This window comes from Podarcis liolepis (genome assembly GCF_965112155.1).
Source record: "Podarcis liolepis genome assembly, chromosome: 2".
NCBI lineage: Eukaryota > Metazoa > Chordata > Lepidosauria > Squamata > Lacertidae > Podarcis > Podarcis liolepis.
In genome coordinates this window covers 102227616-102247237 of record NC_139555.1, presented here as the reverse complement: position 1 = coordinate 102247237, position 19622 = coordinate 102227616, and the positions used below count along the sequence as shown (strand labels likewise).

At 44.9% G+C, this 19622-nt stretch overlaps 1 protein-coding gene across 3 annotated transcripts in view; it reads left to right on the top strand.

Moving 5' to 3' along the window:
* The first annotated feature begins 939 nt into the window (after positions 1-939).
* PTPRG (protein tyrosine phosphatase receptor type G) overlaps positions 940-19622 on the top strand; it is a 536428-nt gene continuing 517745 nt past the window's right edge. For all 3 annotated transcript variants that reach the window (XM_083491124.1, XM_083491123.1, XM_083491119.1), the window contains exon 1: positions 940-2082. In XM_083491124.1, coding sequence (XP_083347250.1) covers positions 1998-2082 — 85 coding nt within the window. In that variant the 5' untranslated portion in view covers positions 940-1997. The remainder of the gene's footprint in view (positions 2083-19622) is intronic.

The window sequence follows — 19622 nt, the reverse complement described above, 5'->3', positions numbered from 1 at the left end:
GTGCACGCGTGAGAGTGGGAATACAGTACTCGTATGTGTCCGTGAGGCAGAAAGATTGTGTGTATTTGGACGGGGGCGGGGAGAGAGAGATTTCCCTTTTTCTGTCTGGTGGGTGGTTGCACGAGAAACAAAATGAATGTATATAAGGAAGTAACAGTGAAAGAGTATCACAGAATTGTAGAGTTGGGAGGGATCCCCGAGGGTCATCTAGTCCAACCCCTTGAAATTCAGGAATCTCCCGCTAGATCATACGTGACGGGTGGTACATCCAACCTCTGGTTAAAAACCTCCAAGGAAGTAGAGTCCATCGCCTCTCGTGGGAGTCCGTTCCACTGTCGAACAGTGACGTCTTCGTGGTGCACGGAATATTGTGCAATATATTCGCTCGTCTTGGCTTGATCTCTCGAAATACCGCGAATGAGAATATACCCTTTGTGTCTCCAGCGCGGGATGCGAGTGTGCGAAGCCGTCCAGCGTGTGGCAACTGAGCGAACGCGAAAGCGCTGTGTGCGCACGTGCGTGCAAGGACACGTGTAGGAATCCACCGAAGAGGAGTGCGAGAGAAGTTCTTGCAGGCGTGTGCCGCTGCCTGCCTCGTCCCCGGACACTGCCTGCACGTCTGGCAAGGGCGAGAGAGGCGTCAACGACGGCGGCTGCAAGAAACGTCCCTCGCTCGCAGAGAGGCGTGCTGGAGAGCTTTGAGAAACGCGTGCGCGAACGTGGAAACGAAATCCCTCAAGGATTTCCCTTCCCACAAGAGGATCGCTTGCTGTGTGTGTGTGTGTGTGTGTGTAAATGTGCACAGTGGAGACGTGCGCGTGCAAGGAAACGGCGTGTCTCCATACAAGCATAAAAAGGTCTCTCCCCGAAATGCACCCGTTCATTCACACGCGCGCGCGCTCTGCCTTTAGTTTCCCTCCTCCGGCTCGCCGGCAGAACTGGAGACGAGAGCGAGGCGAGCGGGCGCTGCCGCTTTAAGAGCCTCGAGTGCGCGCCAAGCCGAGACCCCCCCTTTCCCCCCTCCTCCCCTGCGCGCCCCCGCCTCTCCTCTCTCTCTCTCTCCCTTCCGCTCCCTCTCCCTCTCCGCTTTAAAGTCTCAGCCAGGATCTAGGCTCACATGTTACTTCCTGTATGGAAGAATGGAAAGCTTCCAGCAGCTCCTGCCTGACTGTTCCTCGCCAGCTTGCTCCGGAGCCCCAACTTCTAGCAGCGGGATGGACTGAGAGCTGCTCCGGGCAGCCCGACTCTTCGCCGCCGCCGCCGCCGCTGCTGCTGCAAGCCCTCGATCGCTGGGGCTGGGGAGTGGATTTTGCTACTATCGCCGCCGCCGCTGCTCCGACTGCTGTTTGCAAGAATGCCTCCTTCCCTTTGGCCTTGCACGGCGCTGCCCGCATGAAGGCGAGAGGAGAGAGTCCGAGCCCAGCCGAGGCGCTCGCTAGCCACCGATCCCCGGCGCCGGCGCTGCTGCTGCTGTTTTTGCGGGCTGGAGGGAAGTTGTGAGCTCTCGGCTCCCGAGTCCCGTCCCTCCGCCTCCTCACCCTGCTGCCAGCATTTGCTCCCGAGGCCTGGAGCGGCGGGTCTGCTGAACTCCGGGACTCTTTTATCTTTGCACACATCCAGAGGCACAAATTCAGGGCAGAGAAGACGGAAAGGAAGAGGCTGCGCGCGCGCGCCAATTTGCTATTATTATTTTTAATAGTGAGGGGCGGGGGGGGGGTTGGTCCATCGCTTCGCTCTTTTTCTTTTTCGGGTTAACCCCCACCCTTCCCCGCTCTTTTATTTTGTTCCAGAGACGGGGCAGGAAAGTGTGCAACTTTTTCAAAAAATACTATTTTCAACAAGTTTCCCACCCCCGCACCTTCTCTCTCTCTCTCTCTCTCACACACACATTATTATTATTATTATTGGTGTATGTGGAATCCTCATCCTTCTGAATTTTTGAAAATATACTTAAAGAGAGAACCCCCTTCTGTTTGTTTCGATGTGCGGCTTTGGAGATGCGGAGGCTACTGCAACCGTGTTGCTGGATCTTTTTCTTGAAAATCACCGTCTCCGTGCTCCATTACGTGGTGTGTTTCCCCGGTGAGTGGAAATCTTAATATGGGATGTATTTTTTATTTTTTAAAGCGGTTTTTTTTTGGTGGGGGGGGGAGAGGGGGGCAATATATTTTCTCTCTTTCTACCTAACGATCCGTGTGTCTCGTCTTTCCGTTGCGCTTACACGTCCCCTCCAGTCGCCCCCATTTGTGGTGTGTGTGTGCTGTCACTGTGTGGACCAAAAGGGGGGGGGAGGGCGTGCTTCCCCCCCTCAAACCGACCCAGTACATCTATAGATCTACCCGATCCCCCCTCCTCTCTCCTAGGAAGGCGTGTTTGGCTGCTGCTTGTTGGAAAATACGTGTGCGCGTGTGAAACTCGGGATCCGAGGAGAACGAAAAGGAATCTCGCTTCTTGGGGAAGCAATAGGGTACCCCTATTTGGATCGGGAGATTCTGGGCAATGGATGACAAAACCTCAAGCCCATTAGCACCACTCCTCGGAACTTCTCCTGCCGCCACCACCACCTCTCTCTCTCTCTCTCCTTCCTCCCTTCTTCCTCCCCCAACTAACAACCAACCTCCGGTTTCTTCCCTCCTTACTCCAGCCCATCACCCGCTCTATACTTGTGGCAAATCAATGAAGGAGAGAGCGAGCGAGCGAGCCCGGCGCTCCTCCCGCAGTGCTCAGCGTGTAGCGGCGTAGTGTGATCCCATCCAGCCTTGCCTCGGTGATGAGTGGCTATGTGTGATTGTGCCCGCCAGCGCTGTTCTCCCTTCCTCGACCGGGTGTGTGTGTGTGTTTGTGTGTCTAATAGGACTGCCACTATAATAGTACTGCCGCCAATCCGCTCGCCTTATCTCTACCCTTTTAGCAGCCACATAGAATCTCTCCAACCCCACCACCCGAAAAAAACAAGAACCCACAAACCCACTCCTGCTTGGTGAATTTCCAGGAGGAGCAGGCAGCCAAACCCCAAAATTCGGGGGTTGCACCCCCTCCCGTTAAACTCCATCGTGATCTCTTTTTTGGGAGGGGGGTTAAGAGAGTGGACATCCCCTCCCCTCCTTTTTACACACACACCTTTCCCCTTTTGTAGTCTTCGCCCTGCTGAGATCTCAGATTTGGTGCAGTGCTTTTCTAGGCATCGCAGGGTAGGAATGCCAGCTGTGTGTGTGTGTGTCTTTTTTGGGGGGGGTGCGTTTTCCCTCCTCTGTGCTAAAGGCTGTGTGTGCACAGGCAGTGGGTTCCAGCCATGCCACCTGGGTGAGGAGAGATAACAGCTGGGCGTCAGCCTCTGACACCGATGCTGGTCCTGATGATAAACCCTTTTCCTTTCCACCTTCCTGACCTCTTCCACCTTTACCTGCAGCGGTTCTGCATGCCTTTCAGCCTGATAAGCTGGGCTGGTGTCACATCATTTGACCTTGATGGGGGGGTGAGTGAGGAGGGCGGTGTTAATGAGTTAGAACTGGAGGAAGGTCAGATCCTGGATAAGGAGGTGCAGGAGAATTGGGGGTTCTGAAAAGCAGAGGAGATGGCTGGCCTAGAAATCTCTCTCCCCAGCCTTCCTTCTTTCTGGAGAACTGGGCATGGCCAAAAATCATTCCCAGGCTGATGGGCGTTTTCTTGAGTCTTTTGCCTCCGTGGTGTGTTGTGTTAAATGTGGGCGGGTGGAGGTGGGGGAAAAAGATGATTGCATTTGCTGTTTCCCCCACTTCTTAGGCACAGTGGAAAACCTTGGTTTAAGGCAAGATTCTCCAACAGTTGCAGAGCGCAGCAAACTTGCTCCCCCTTTCCCTTTTGCAGGCTTGAGCCTGGAGCTGAGAAAAGTTAAAAATGTCAGGGAAGCTTGGAGGAGAGAGAGAGAGAGTTGTTCTCTGCCCCCTCCCCTTTCCCACCATATACAGTAACATAGACGGACCAATAGAGGCACTGTGGAGCTTCAGTCTTTTCTTGGATTTCGTTCAACACATATCCCCAAAGTCCCCCAACATATGCACACAGATCTCCTGAGAAAGAGCTGTTCTTAAATTTAGCATTAACCCTTCCAAGTGCTGTAAAGGTATGATTTTTTTATCACACACCATATCCTTCTGCATTTCATTTCAGCGCAGTGTTGATTGCCACAGCTGGAAAGAGGAACACCTGAAACCTGCCTATGTATTACTAACAAAGTGTAAAAAAAACAACAACTGCCAATGAATTCATTTCCATGATCAACTTCTTTCATTCATTCTTTTTTTTCTTTCTGGTAGGGGCGAGTAGCTAGCAAATTTGCCTGAAGGATGATGCCCCTGTTATACAAAGGCATTTCATCACCATCCATATATATATATATATATACACACACACACACACACACACATATGTGTGTGTGTGTATATATGTGTGTGTGTGTGTGTATGTATATATATATGTATGTGTGTATATATATATATATATACATACATACATATATATACACACACACACACACACACACAAATGCATATACACAATTCTTAAAAGGTTACCTGGTTGACTTGTTCACTTAAAAGAACAATCCTATACATGTCCAAGAGAAACCCAATTCAGATCAAGGGAGCAGGCTGCAATCCTGTACCTGCTTAAGTGGGAGAAAGCCCCATTGAACTCCATGGCACTTACTTTATGTGCAGGATTGCTTTGCAGACATGCTTCAGGTAGGTGGGGACCTTCAAGCTGGGTAGTAAGGGAACCATGTGAAGCGTGAAAAAAGGCATCTCTGTTAGGAATTGAAACCCCATTGAATCCAATGGGACATACTCTTAAGTGGGTATGGAATGGGATTGCAGCCTAACTTTAGGAAACCCTACAGTCACTTGATGTGATTCGCATCTACACCCCCTCTCCCACAGCAACTTCCACTATGCTGTGGCTTCTTTTTATTAGGCTTTTAATACTTTTTTTTTATTAGCACCTCTTTATAGCTAAGATTAAAAGCAGAAAGTTTTGTGACATTGACCTTTTTGATGCCATCTTTTTATCTTGGATCATTTTATGGGTTGAAATAAAAGTGTAACGGGGTGGGGAAAAGAAAGATGTTTAAAAAAACTGCAATTTTATACATGTGCATGCACACACACAAGCTGAGAGTAATCTCTATTCAGTACAGTGTGGTTAACTTCAAGTAAACATGCGTAGGATTGTGCTGTAAAAGACTAAAACTGGACATCTATAGAAATAGTTCAACTGCATCTGAAATTATCTCGAAGTGGGAGTGGGGACTCTTGGCAAGCGTGGAGAGCTGGTCATGGATGAAGGACGTCATGCATGGCCATTCAGATCTTGTTGGGCTACAGGTTCCTCATCCTGTTATAGTAGCTCCTTCAATTTGATTCGAAAAAGGTTGTAGAAAGTAGAGAAAGGGGGCTTAAAACTTCTCACTGTTTGAAATTCTGCAGCTCCCGAGAAGAAGCATTTATCTTCTTTATATTGATTTCTTCTCAATCTCGCCTGTACAAGTGAAGCCTTTCTTTCTGATTCTGATATATATTGTGCAGTAATTACATCTGGAAGGCAGGCTTACGGGATTGCTTTAAGAAAACACACATTGATGTAAGTTTCATACAACACCGTTGTAAGGGCTGCAGAATTATTAATGGAATTCGGACTGTGTGACACTTCTTTCATCGCAGACTCATGCAGATCTGTTCTGCTTGCACTCGTGTGTGGGAGATGTGGCTTCTGAGATGTACGGCATATTAACAACATTAATGGATAAAAGAAGGTTCAGTTTTAGGTTTGAGGAATCTTTGTTCAAAGGCAAGCTGTATCTTATGAAGAGTGCTTGTGGTTATGAATTAGAGAGGTTATTGCACATGTTTAGCACACAGATTTGATCCTTGGTTTCTCCAGTTAAGAGGACTTCCACGTGCAGGTCTGAGAAAGATATTTGCTTGAGACCTTGTCCTGGAGAATTGTCTCCAGAACAGGTATACAGCACTAGCTTAGATAGGACTGTTGGCCTGATTCCTTGTGTGAATCAATTTAATAGGCCTGGTCCTCATATCTCATCAAACCATAGTTAATGTTTAACTACGGTTTAATGTGAATGAACAGTTTGCTGGTGCACACTGCTCAAAAGTCCCCTGCTTCGCTGCTCCCCTGTTCCTAGCTGTGCTGGGAGTAGCAGCCCTGGCTTGTCATGCCATTTGAACCTTGGCATGTAGGGGAAACAAACCACGACTGCAGGTTCTGGCAGCACAACAAACCAAGGTTTGTTGTGCCTGGAGGATCAGAACAGGAACATTTGAGCAGCTTGCACCACCAACAGGCAACTTGTTTGCATTAAATCGTACTTAAACAACCAGAGTGGTTTAACTTGATGTGCAGACTGCCATGAAAGTTAGTGTTTTGCTATTTCTTCAAATACAGTTGTCACACACAGCGGGTCAGGTGTGTTAGAATGGTAGGACATTTTTCTGCATACCAGGGGCTTACAGATTTACTTGCCACACTTGCCATGGTGAATGTCCTTCCAGCCTCCTAGCAGGTCCTTCTCCGGAGCTCTCTGTGGTCACGTTACGCTTTGGAAGTACTGGAAGTTCAACGTGGTGTCGAGGAAGAGACTTCTCCACATTGGTGGAACAACAGTGTCATGAGAGCTACACATTTGGGTGGGTTACCAAGACCAGCCAAAAACTCTGGATTCTGGATGCCACCTTTGTTGAGATGTGGTGCAAGAGGGTTGCTAGAGGCGGTAGCACCTGTGGAATCAAGATGTAGGAGAATGGATGCTGCTGACAGCCCTCAGCCTTAACATGCAAAGAGAGAGGAAGTTGAGGGGTGCATTTGCAAGCATCACTCCAAGGTACCTACATGCTTCATTACCAAGTCCACCAAACACGTACCTTCATTGAATGGGAAGATCTGAAGGTCTAAGCGTGCTGGCTTAATGTGCTTAGAAGCTCTTCCCTTTCAATGCAGGAAGGTTGAGGTTGGACTGAGATGAGCCCCTCCCTAGGGGAAAGGTTTAATTAATGACAATACAAACTTAAGGAATGCATAATTTAAAATTGACTATGGATGATTTACGGAGAAGCTGAAGGAAGTCCAGGAAAGAGACAATTTGTGAAAAGTTGGATGTGGAATTTTTGCATGTTTTTGTTGTAAATTAATAAAAAATATATATTTTTTTATTAAAAAGAGATGAGCCCCTCCCTAGTTTTAGCCATTGGTGTGTTTGGGCTGAACACTTGAGGAGGGCTGATGTCAGGCTTTGAAGTAGCTATTAGTAGGGAATCTCTGGCCAACACATAGCCGTTCAAGTCTCTTTCAGTGTCAGCATATCACAAAAGCAGGTATGTTATAATGTGCTTAGCAGCCCAAATTACAGAGAGAAGGGGTGATTGTTTCTCCTCTTAGCCAAGTTCTTGCGAGATCTAAAATAGCATAACAATGCCTTGTCCTGAAATGAGCACAGCTTTGGTTACTGGGAGGAAGGGAACTACGTGCTCACTTTACCTGATGGATGCTGTACATCGCCTGCAAAGCATTTGCATTGGCTCACCTGGTGAAATGTGCTAATGTACCGCAGGAATTGGCAGGTTTTACAAGTGCATGGCAAGGTACGGGGCAGGAAAGGCAATGCAACGTAGAGACACACACACACACTGGTGGGAGATCCCAGAAGTATTTATGGGGCAGGAAATAGGGCAAGCCTGTAAATAAGCAATAGCTTGGTTGCTTGTGATGAGTATGAACTGTATCCGATGATCGCATAGGGAAACAATGTGCAAAACATCCCTCCCCTTATGTCCCTTAGCCTAAAAGCTAAAGGGGGCATACATGAGCCTGTAGGTTGTTTTATTTTATTAGTAGGCTGGTAACTTATTTGCAAGGCTGCATCATGGCAAAGGACTTGTCACCATTTCTACATTCAAGGCTTCAGTTCAGCACACACTTACCAGGGCATAAGTCTAGTTGAACTTGGAACGGGGTGGGGGCCTTGTTTCTGAGGATTTATTGTTTAGGACTGTGCCGTAAATCTGTTGTTTAGAAGTTGAACAAATAAATAAACAAACGCAAATACTGACAGGCTATTTGTTCTGGCACGCATAACATCCTGGAAGTATATTCCTACCTAAACTATGAATAATAGTTAGGCATTTTAGGCTGTTTTGCAAATAATTTTGCTTTTGAAATTAGACACATACACCCCCCGCTAGTTTAAAAAAGAAGAAGAAGAAGCCATATTTAATGAAAGCTGGTGACGCCTTGATGATGTGCATTTCAGCAGACCCCTATGCATGCTTGCACAGAAGTAAGCCTAACTTCGTGTTGGGCTGAAGCACAAGTGTTGTCTATCATGGATCAAATGTGTCAGTCAGTGGTGTTCCTTTTCTCTCCCAGAAAGAAGCTACTTGGAGCAAATAGTGTTTACTAGCAAGAGGCAAACACTGTTGGAAGTTCATTTTCCCTCTCCCACATTGCATTCTTTATATAGGGCACTTTGTAGTAGGTACACGAATACCTGCAAAAAATAACTAGCATCGTACAGTGCATGGTGGAGAATGACTAAATTCTCCTGGCATTGGTGGAACATATGTAGTGTCCCGAAGAGAATGGCATATGCTAAGAGATAAGAATTTAAAAAAAGATGCCTGATTTGGACCTCAACCTTGTACGTATGTGAAGAAAGGGCCTGTTTTTTCAGCAGGCATTCTGTAGCCGTCTGACAATGTTGTATATTCCATAATCCACTGTCATAATCCCACTGAAATCAATAGGCTTAAGTGCTCCTAAGATTGTGATAGATTATAGCCTGTGTCTGCATTTGTAAAATAATATTGATTGGCATGTGTGTGACAAGCAAAACACTTATCATAGTTGTTGTTTTTCTGCCCTGGGCTTTCTGATTTGGGTGCACACAAAATATACTTTGCGGAGCAGATTTATAATCATTTGATAAATCCTGCTTGGTTGGGACATTGTATGGTTTTCATGTCCTCACTGTATCCGTAAGCTTTTGAAAGGCATGATTTTATATCTTGGTTTTCATGTTTCTGAATGAAAACTTATTTTGAGTTTTATATTCTCCTGCTGAGTATTCTTTGGAGCCATAGAAGTTTCTCTCTGTAAATATGTTTGGAAAACTGGGCTTATTTGCGTTTGTCTACAGCAAGTGTGTGTGTTGTCTCTTAGAAAGTATGGAATGTACAGGAGAGGGCCCTCCAAGACTTGTGTTAACTCCTATCGCCTTATGGAGATGAAACATCTTACATTTTAATGGTGGCTTTCCTTTCGATTGTCTCCCCCGCACCCCTGGCTCCTCGTCATACTTTATATTTCCAGTAGTGCCTAATGAAGTCCTTGCAGATTAAGAATGTCAAATGTCTCTCTTCTTTTTCCCAGGCAGTGGCAGATGAGCTGGCTAGCAGGCTTCAGAGGAAAAGCTGAGAGGAGAGTTTGATATCCACCAGCAGGCTTACAGAAGCTGGTTTTTCAGTTAATGATGCCAGGGTGTAGCTTTTGAAACCTTCAAGCAGTCTTGGAAACTGTGCATCCTTAGGAAATGCAGCGAGGGGGTTTGGAGGGAGGGGAAAATAGAAATTCGGCACATCCAGTGGTGGAATGAAAATAGTACGCTGTCAGTTTCTGGGGGAAATGGAGCATAAGATGTGTAACTGAATACCAGTGTCAGGGCTTTCATTTACATGTCCTCGTTTTGTGCACATTTATTGGGCCACTTAATGTGTGGAACAAAAGTTACGTTTGCATGTATGTATCTGGCTGAAGTGGACTCTGGCCCACAAAATCTTACACCTCAATAACTTAAGTCTTCAGCTTGCCTCTTAGGTGTTTTTGCTGTGCAACCAATTGATTACAGCTGGTCCTCTAGAAACAGAGGTTGCATCCAGCAGTGATGCTCAGCAGATGGAGCAACAGGGAGGGAAGCAGTTTCCAGCTGTTACACCTCCCCTTTGCAGCCCTCCATGCTCCCCAGTCTGTTCTGGAGTGTCCCTAAACCCTGCAGAGCAGATTGAGAGAGGTGTGTGTAGGGAGGGGGCTGCTGGGGAGAGGGTAGCCAAAAGCTGCTTCCTTCCTGTGATTCTGATTTTTTAAAAAAGCATTGCTTTCAGCTGAGCAACACTATCAAATGCAACCCTTAAATGTAGGGACCCGCATGTGGAAATAATAATAAAATGTAAATCAGCTGGGCTGATAAAGGATGAGAGTATTAGCAGAATCAGTTCTTTGGGGATGTTTTGGTTAAGTGGTTTTCCTTTGTGTTTTTGGTAGTTTGTTTTACTGCAGTGAAGATTGGGGTACACGAGCGCTTTAAATGTGACATGTGTACATTAAGTAATCTTGCATAAAGTCTTTATGTTGAATGACCATTCTCCTTTGACTCCTGATGTGATGTTTTGACTGGCGCAGATGAAATACCGAGGAAGCTGTGAAGCTCCTCAGAAAGGAAGGCATTAGCATCAGGGAGCTTGTTGTGGCATTGTCAACTTCAGAAATGCTTACAAGTCCTTAGATGTTTGGAGTGCCCAAGTTCTATTGCCAGGATTTTATTTTTTTAAAAAATATTTCCTTGTACGTTTTTAATCAGAGCTTTTGGCTTTTCTTTGTAACTTGGGCAACTTCTAGTCTTGGACTTTGCCTTCAGTTATGAAAAAGAATTTTAAGGCTCCGCACATTGTGATTAGATGGCAGTTTGGAAACTGTTCAGTTCTGATTTTAAGTGGCCTGCTACATTGAAAAGGGTTGCAAATGGCTACTCGGAAGCATCTTGTTCAGAGACACACATATACACACATATTTCAAAACATCTGGCTACCCATATGCCCATATCAATGGCCATGTGAATTTTGCGGACTGAGTTCAGTTGGCTAAATCAGCCTCTCAACCTTGGGTCCCCAGATGTTGTTGGACTACAACTCCCTTCATCCCTGAGCTCTGGCCTTGCTAGCTAGGGATGATGGGAGTTGTAGTTCAACAACATCTGGGGAACCCAAGGTTGAGAAAGGCTTCTAGTGGGAGACTAGATTGGGCCTTTAGCACCAGCTTGTCAGAGCTTTTTGCGAAAGGGCTATGGAAGGTCTTATTGCTCCTCCTTTCTGGGGTTTGCGCCTAACTTAGAAGAATTAAATTGGTGACTTAATTGAAACAAATGTGCTACTTACCTTCTTTCTTTGGTTCTTGAAACTTGTAGCTTTGCATGAGGTAAACTAAATAATAAGAGCTTGAGGATTTTTCATGGGTTGGATTGTATTTTTGGGTTGGATTGTATTAATTCTATAAACGAGATAACCTAAACTAACTAATGCCTGGTATTCTGGCATTCATGCTATTATTGGGGTGTGTTGCTTTGTAGCAGCTCCAAAAGCACAAGCTATGAAATCCCCAGAACCACCTGCTTTTGGAGTTCCCATAGGCTTCTGGTTGTCCATTGTGATAACAAGATGTTGGAACACACCGGCCATTTTCCTGACCCAGCAGGGCTCAGCTTATGTTGTTGTGTTAAGCTTTAATATCAATATTTAACATTTATATAGCTCTTTCAAATGATTCACATGCATTTTCTCAGTGTAATCTTACAACAGTCCTGGGAAGTACCGGTAATTCTGATTTATTATCCCACATATTGCAGATCTCAGGACTAAGACAGAATGGCTCAATTATTAAATATTGCATTTTTAAAAGTTTGTTTTATTTGTAAGTTACCAATGGATACCTACTGATAGCCAACTATATAATCGCAATAAACAAAGAAGGTGAGATTTTCATCTTCCCAATTGGAAGCTCAGTCTCTTAGTCACTATGGCACACAAGCTCCCTGAGGGTAGATTTCTTGAGTTCTGCACTCGGATATGGAATTCTGCAATTAAAATTAACCATGCGAGTCAAGAAGATCAGTATAGATGTGTTAAATGTCTTTGCTATATAGCTTGGTGTGTCCTCCCCCTTAATTTTAGTTTTGTAGCTGGGACTTGGCATATATGGGTAGCAGTAAGCCTTTAAGAAAGGGACGCGGGTGGTGCTGTGGTCTAAACCACAGAGCCTAGGGCTTGCCGATCAGAAGGTCGGTGGTTTGAATCCCCGTGAAGGGGTGAGCTCCGGTTGCTCAGTCCCAGCTCCTGCCCACCTAGCAGTTCAAAAGCACATCAAAGTGCAAGTAGTTAAATAGGTACTGCTCTGGCGGGAAGGTAAACAGCGTTTCCATGCGCTGCTCTGGTTCACCAGAAGCAGTTTAGTTATGCTGGCCCATGACCCGGGAGCTGTCTGCGGACAAACGCCGGCTCCCTCGGCCTATGGAGAGAGAGAGAGAGATGCAGGTTCTCTGTCTTAGAGCTACTTCACAAGATTCCTTTTTCCTATAGGTGTGTGCATGTACAGCCCGTGTGTGTGAATTTGACAAACAGGTGTATGCGAATATATGTATTATACAGACATAGGCATGCCAGGGGTGTCACGATTGACTGTAACGACCTGTTGGTTGTGTATACTCAGTTGCAAGGATCAGCCTAGGATCACCTCCGAGTAATGTGTAAAATGGCCCTTATTTCCTCCTCTGGACTGTGCACATCTGCTTAGAATAAACCACAAACAAACCATGGTTTAACAGGAGAAGCAAACCACGATCTTGGGTTCAGTTGTAATAACAAGGTAAGGCATCATGGCGTATTGTTCCCTTTGCTCGAGGGCAAGAGCAAAGTGGGAGTACTGGGGCAGTGCATGCTGGTGCTCTGCTCAATCCCAGTAAAAGGTAAAGGTACCCCTGCCCGTACGGGCCAGTCTTGCCAGACTCTAGGGTTGTGCGGTCATCTCACTCTATAGGCTGGGAGCCAGCGCTGTCTGCAAACACTTCCGGGTCACGTGGCCAGCGTGACGAAGCTACTCTGGCGAGCCAGAGCCACACACGGAAACGCCGTTTACCTTCCCGCTAGTAAGTGGTCCCTATTTATCTACTTGCACCTGGGGGTGCTTTCGGACTGCTAGGTTGGCAGGCGCTGGGACCGAGCAACGGGAGCGCACCCCGTCGCGGGGATTCGAACCGCCGACCATGCGATCGGCAAGTCCTAGGCGCTGAGGTTTTACCCACAGCGCCACCCACGTCAATCCCAGTACTAATCTGTTAACCATCATTTATTGTTGCATATAAAGGTGGCCTTTTGTGTGTATGTTTTCTTAATAAGTGCAAAGCCACAATCTGCTTGAGTTGGTCAGGATTATGATCCAGATTTTGGATTCCGTCTTAGATGCACACATCCTGAGATCTGGCGCGCAGTTGTTGTTGTTTGGCTGTGCAGACTTCTGAGCCTGGGGTGTAAGTAATAAAGACTTGTCTCTAATATGCTGAAGCCTATAATGGGCGGAATTACGAGGGAGTCTAATTTCTGTTTGCTTTTAAGTTACTACAGTTTTCACTTTATTACTGAGAAATATATTATTAATTGCTGCTATGTTCACACCAAGCTGTGATTCTTTTATGATTATGTATTCCTGCTTGCAAGCTTTTTGTGTGCATGGTTGGTTTTTTTTCCCTTTTCTTTTTTCCAAGACTTAATTATATAGAGCTTTTAAACTGCAAGCCATGAATTTTTTTTTTTTTTTTTAAAACTTGCCGCCGCTGTTATAAATCTCAGAATAATACAACATACAACACGGTATATAATAAAAAGCTTTGCATCTCTTATGTTTTCACTTCAAAGCTTTTCTAAGCAGCGGGAATATGCAAGATACCAATAACACACATTTCGCAAAACATTGTGCTCTCAGATGTTATCTTGATGAAATCTTGCCTTCTGATAGCTCATGAATATAGGGCACTCATTTTGAAAAGGCAGACCAGGGTTTAGCTTCTCCATCCTCACATAAATCAGTGCTGTAAAATCTAGTTCGGCTGATACCGGCTCTGACTTTTCGGCGCTATTCTGCTATAAACTGAGTTTTTTGTTAGTTGTTATTATTTATTAAATTTGCATACCCATTGATTTCAGGGCTGGTTCACAACATAAAATCAAAATATATAAAAAAATACATAATAAAAATAAAAGCAACGTTAAAAATACAAAATGAGAGCATAATATACATAATAAAAACAAAAAACAATGCAATAACCCTCCTCCTACAAGCATATGTAAAAGGCTGTAGAATGTTAATCAGCCAAAGGCCTAGTTGAAGATGAAGGTTTTCACCTGGCAACTAAAGATATGTAATGAAGACGCTAGGCAGACGTCTCTGGGGAGAGCATTCCACAAATGGGGACCCACTGCAGAAAAGGCCCATTCTCCATCCCTGGTTTTTCATTCCTGTTCCTTCAACCGACACTCAGCTGACCATCATTCTGACCACTGAGCATGCTCAGTCATCACTTGAGTTTTTCCCTACTTTTTTTTTTTTTTGGTACTTCTGTAAATCTTCGGTTTCCCCTCAAGCCTACTGATACCGTAACATTTTTTGTGTGGATTGTGCTGTTTTGGCTTGTATTAATTCCAAAGCTGAAAGTAACCTGCTGGGATTTTGTTTTTCTTGTTGCTTTCCTGTCCCTTTCTGACATCTTTCTAATGCAGGTTACTTGCTTTATTGATTGTAGCATTTAGCTGGCTGGTTATTTTTGATGACGGAAGTATATACTGAGGACTCATAGAATATTGGTGTGGGGCAAAACAACATGTACAGAAAAGCATGAACCACCACTAAGGAGTCAACTGTATAATCTAGTTCAGGGGTCAGCAACCTTTTTCATCCGTGGGCCGGTCTACCGTCCCTCAGACCATGTGGTAGGTTGGACTAGATTTTGAAAAAAAAGAACGAATTCCTATGCCCCACAAATCACCCAGAGATGCATTTTAAATAAAAGCACACATTCTACTCGTGTAAAAACACCAGGCAGGCCCCACAAATAACCCCGAGATGCATTTTAAAGAAAAGGACACATTCTACTCATGTAAAAACACGTTGATTCCCGGACCGTCTGTGAGCCGGATTGAGAAGGCGATTGGGCCATAGGTTACCTACCCCTGATCTAGTTGTCTGCTTAGAAGATAAATTGATTTGCGTAGGGAGGGAAAAACCACCTTTGATTTTCAGGAAGGTGCTCCCAAGTAATTGGACATCATGGTTTTTTTAAAAGCTATTTTTAATTCAAGTAATTACAGAAACAGCAGGTGGTAATCATCTTGAGAAACATTAGCATGCACATAGAAGATGGAATGTCTCTCTTAAGATGGTGCCTGCTTCAGCAAATGCAGACATCTAAAAACAAGGTCTGTGTTATGTGTGTGTTTTCCCCTTAGTCAGAACTGTTGTTTCACTTGTATGCAAATTTAAAGAAAGCTCATACAATTTATTTAACCCAGTTGCTGATCCTCTTAAAACCAAGGTGGCTCAATGATAAAATGGCAGACATTCAGTTCCATTTCTCTGTATGCTTCTGGGATCGTGGAGCTGAGGATATCAAATCCGATAGATCTGAGCCAACCTCTGTGTGGAGTGTTTTGTATAAACCCTGGAGGACTGATCTGTCCTTTCTCTGATGGGCTTGCCACTATATAAAATGATGTGCCACAGAGAGATGTAATATTTCTGCTTAAAGGTGGAAAGGAGCCTAAGATATAGAAGAACAAATGAGGGGAAAGAGACAAATGGTTGGTTGGCACCCAAGTAACTGTAAAACCCATAGAATAATTCTCTGCTTGTATTGAATGGAATAGCCTTGCAGCTATGTAAGTTAGCTGGCTTTCCAATAAAGCAGTAGTCTCCAGGCAAAACCTGGGATATTGTATGATGTTTTGCATGCGTTGCCCGCAACTGGAGAATACATAACCGCCTGGCGCACTTAGCAACCGGATTGTCTGAGTTCTTGAGCATCACGTAATTGGAATGATGGGCCATTTGATAGAATTAGGAAGTTGGCTGCACCTGCCGTCAACCGTGACGTCTCAGTTGTGGCACATTGTCCTTTCTTGCATGTGTGTGGCAGTAAATGATGAAGAGGTAGCGCTGTGTGTGTGTGTGTGTGTGTGTGTGTGTGTGTGTGTGTGTGTGTTTGCATACAATCTGCAAATTGCTTCTGAAATTAAGGTTGCTTTTCATCCATAGTGCAGAGAACTTGTGCAAAGGAATTCCACAATGTTCAGAGGCTTTCATGTTTAACCCACCTTTTTTATTTTTTAAAAAATCATTCTCTGTGCTTGCAGATACTAAATGAAAGAGAGCGCAAGCCAAGATGATCTACACTAGTATTTAACAGCAAAATGCTGTGTATTATGTAGTCATGTGGTAGCTGTGTGTATGTGTGTTTTTAGGCCTTTTTTGATTGCTTTTTGTTTGCGCCTTTCTCATGAAGAGCATGCCTGTCTTCTTGATATAATGCTTTTAAAAGCCCGTCTTCTGACAGCTTTCCTCTTGGAAACCAGAATCAACTGGCTATCTCATCTTGTTCTTGCAGGCAAAATGAGACATTTGTACAAACCCTCCCTCTCCCCTCTGCACATGCTTTTGGGAAGGAAGAGATGCTGATACATTTCCTTTCACCTCTGATCGGGAGTCCATAGTGTGGCTGCACCTGATCACACTTCGGCCACATCCGCACCACACATTTAAAGCACTGTGATACCACTTTAAACCATCATGGCTTCCCCCAAAGAATTATGGGAAGTGTGGTTTGTTAAAGGTGCTAAGAGTTGCTAAGAGACCCCTAGGGCCTCCCCTTACAGTTGCCAGAGTGATTTAACAATCATTCCCTCTTCCCAGGGAATTCATCAACATAAATATTAACTGTTGGGTTCTTGGCTGCTCTGAAGTCCTAATCTGGCTTTATCTGATGAGGAAGCTTAACCTCCTTAAGCAACATGGATTTTTGAGAAAATTTTGTTTGGGGCATGGATGGTTTGGAAAGAGTTTGAGCAAAGCATTCTGTCTTGCCTCCAAAGATCTGTTTGCCTAACCCCCACTGCCTATAGCTCCTTGTGCCGCTGAAAAACCCATTTCTTAGGTTTAGGAGATCCTCCAAAGTGGCACATTATTGTAATCCCACAGGCAGTGCTTCAACATGGCTTCTTCCCATGCTGTCAGGACAATGCTGTGGAAGCCTAGAGCAGCGTAGACAGGGCCGGTGGGATGGGCCTGTCTGTCTGATTGGCCTCCTTCCTCTTGACGAGTCAGTGCTTGGATGGCCAGTTGCAGTGCGATGGACCCCACATCTGGTTCCAGATGTTAACATTTCTATGTGGGGAGAAGCTACAGCATAGTGACTGCCACACTAGCCCAAATTAACTTGTTCCTATACCCAGGCACATATGTTCCTATACCTGTTGGCCCTCCCCTTCTCACATATCCCTATATTTGCAGCCCTCCTCACTTTGTTGGAAGATGAAGATCTACAGTAGGGAGTCTGTTACACTGGAGTCCTTACACGGTTAGAGTTGCCAGGTTGGTAGCATCCCAAACCCTGAGATTTCAGGGCCCAAACCTGAGAACCATGGGTGACCCTGGGGCAGTCCCTGGATTCTGAGGTTAATTGGGAGTGGGGGGGGGGAGAGCAGTTTCAAGCCCTCCACATGCCACCTGGAAGGAGCCAGGTAAACCCAGAGACTGCAAGTTGTACCTGGAGATCTGTCAACCCTATACACAGCGCAGAACCCTGATCTTCTTTGTTATGTGAGGAGACTTCTCAGATAGGTCTCCTCACTGTTCCTCTTAAAGACTGAGGGTTGTGTCCAACACTAGCTGAAATGAATGGACCTAAGTTAGTCATGCCTGTTAATTTCAGTAGTCTACTGCTCTTGAGTGTGACTGATATTGGATGCAGCGCAGCCCCGAAAGTTGGGATAGAAATAATATTTGTTAACATCTACAATGGGGCTATCAAGCTGTACTTTTTCAGATCCTCTGAAAGTTTGCAGAGCAAAGCAAAGCAAACAAGACCTGTAGCGGGAGTCTTGTGAAGATTCACAAACTCCTGAAGACTGCCTCTGTTCGTATGGTGAAAGGGCATATTCTGTGTGTTCTCGATTAAAAATGAAAACGATAGAAAGAGCCCCTAGCTTGGTTCTTAAAAATTCGAACTGCAGCTTTTGAAACTATAACCTGAACATACCTGTTGATAGGCATTGCATCATATTCTATGGAGTCCTTGGGATTCTAAAATTAGTTGTTTATTTTTCTTCAGTGCCCAAGGGTCTTACATCAGATTATATGGGTTATGTATGTCTGTTTGTATTCCACTGCAACACCTTTTGTGATTCTTTAACTATTTAACTAAGTGTTAAGTGCGCGAGCTCAGTGACAGCGCTTTCAGAAACTGTGATTTGTCTTGGAATTGTTTCTTACTACATTGTTTATGCAGGGAAGAAGTGTTCCTCTTTTGTTTACTGTGAATAAATGCGCTGTTACCTTTGTGAAAACCTGGTTGCAAGATGTGTAATCCTGTTTGTTCTTTGGTGCTTTTGTCATCTGGGGCATGCGGTTGGGGACAAAATTGTTTTGTGTTGAAATGCCGGACCAAAAAAAATCCATAACTTTCCACGTGTTAAAAATGACTAAGTATTTTGAGCCTTTTAAATTTTAGAAGCCCCAAATAAGTGCCATCCTTACAGAAGTGAATTTTCATAGCTTTGCCTTTGACATGTTCTCTATTTAATAACATGATCCTATGCACACTTACCTGGGAGTAAAGCCCCATTTTTCTCAGTGAAGCTTATTTGCACAGGATTGCACCGCAGGTTGGATTCGTTAGAAACAGAAATCCAAGATAGTATTGACAAAAGCACCTGGCCTCTACAAACAGCGATGTGGGTTTTCTGGATAATTTTTGGGAAAATTTGCATAGAGTAGTTTGCATCAGGAAATTTCCTGGTGCACTAGGCAGCAAGTGATTTAATTGAGCAGGTTTACTGTATTTAGTAAACAGAAGCAGAAAACAATGAAGCTTGTCTTAATTTTATTTGCAGTTGGCAACCACCCATTCTTACTATTCATCCTACGAAATGCAAAAAAACCCTCACAGAAAGTAAAGCCCCATATCACTGTCTACAATTCCACATACAGTCATACCTCGGTTTGAATGTGCTTCAGGTTGAGCGCTTTCGGGTTGCGCTCCGCGGCAACCCGGAAGTAACGGAGTGCATTACTTCTGGGTTTCACCGCTCATGCATGTGCAGACGCTCAAAATGACATCACACGCATGCGCAGAAGCGGCAAAACATGACCCGTGCACGCGCAGACGCACTGTCACGTCTTACGTTCCATTCAGGATGAGAATGGGGCTCCGGAACAGATCCCATTCACATCCCGAGGTACCACTGTAGTTACGTGAAGGAGGGGAGGGTTTCATATGATTCCCACACATGCTGAAAGATGTTGCACTGCTGTGATCCCATCCCAAAACACAACAATAGCAGCGGCTCTTACTTTTAAGCAAGGAAGATAACTTTTCCCAGGCTAATAGCAATACAGACTCAGCAGCAAGCACAATGCTTAACCATGCTTTAGTGTTACAGCAATGAGCTGCAATAAGCTTTGGGGTGTCAGGCTCCCACTTCTTCTGGAGTTGCGAGGGCAATCAGAAGCTTTTGCTTCTGTTTTAAAATAGCAGCAGTTTAGTGTGT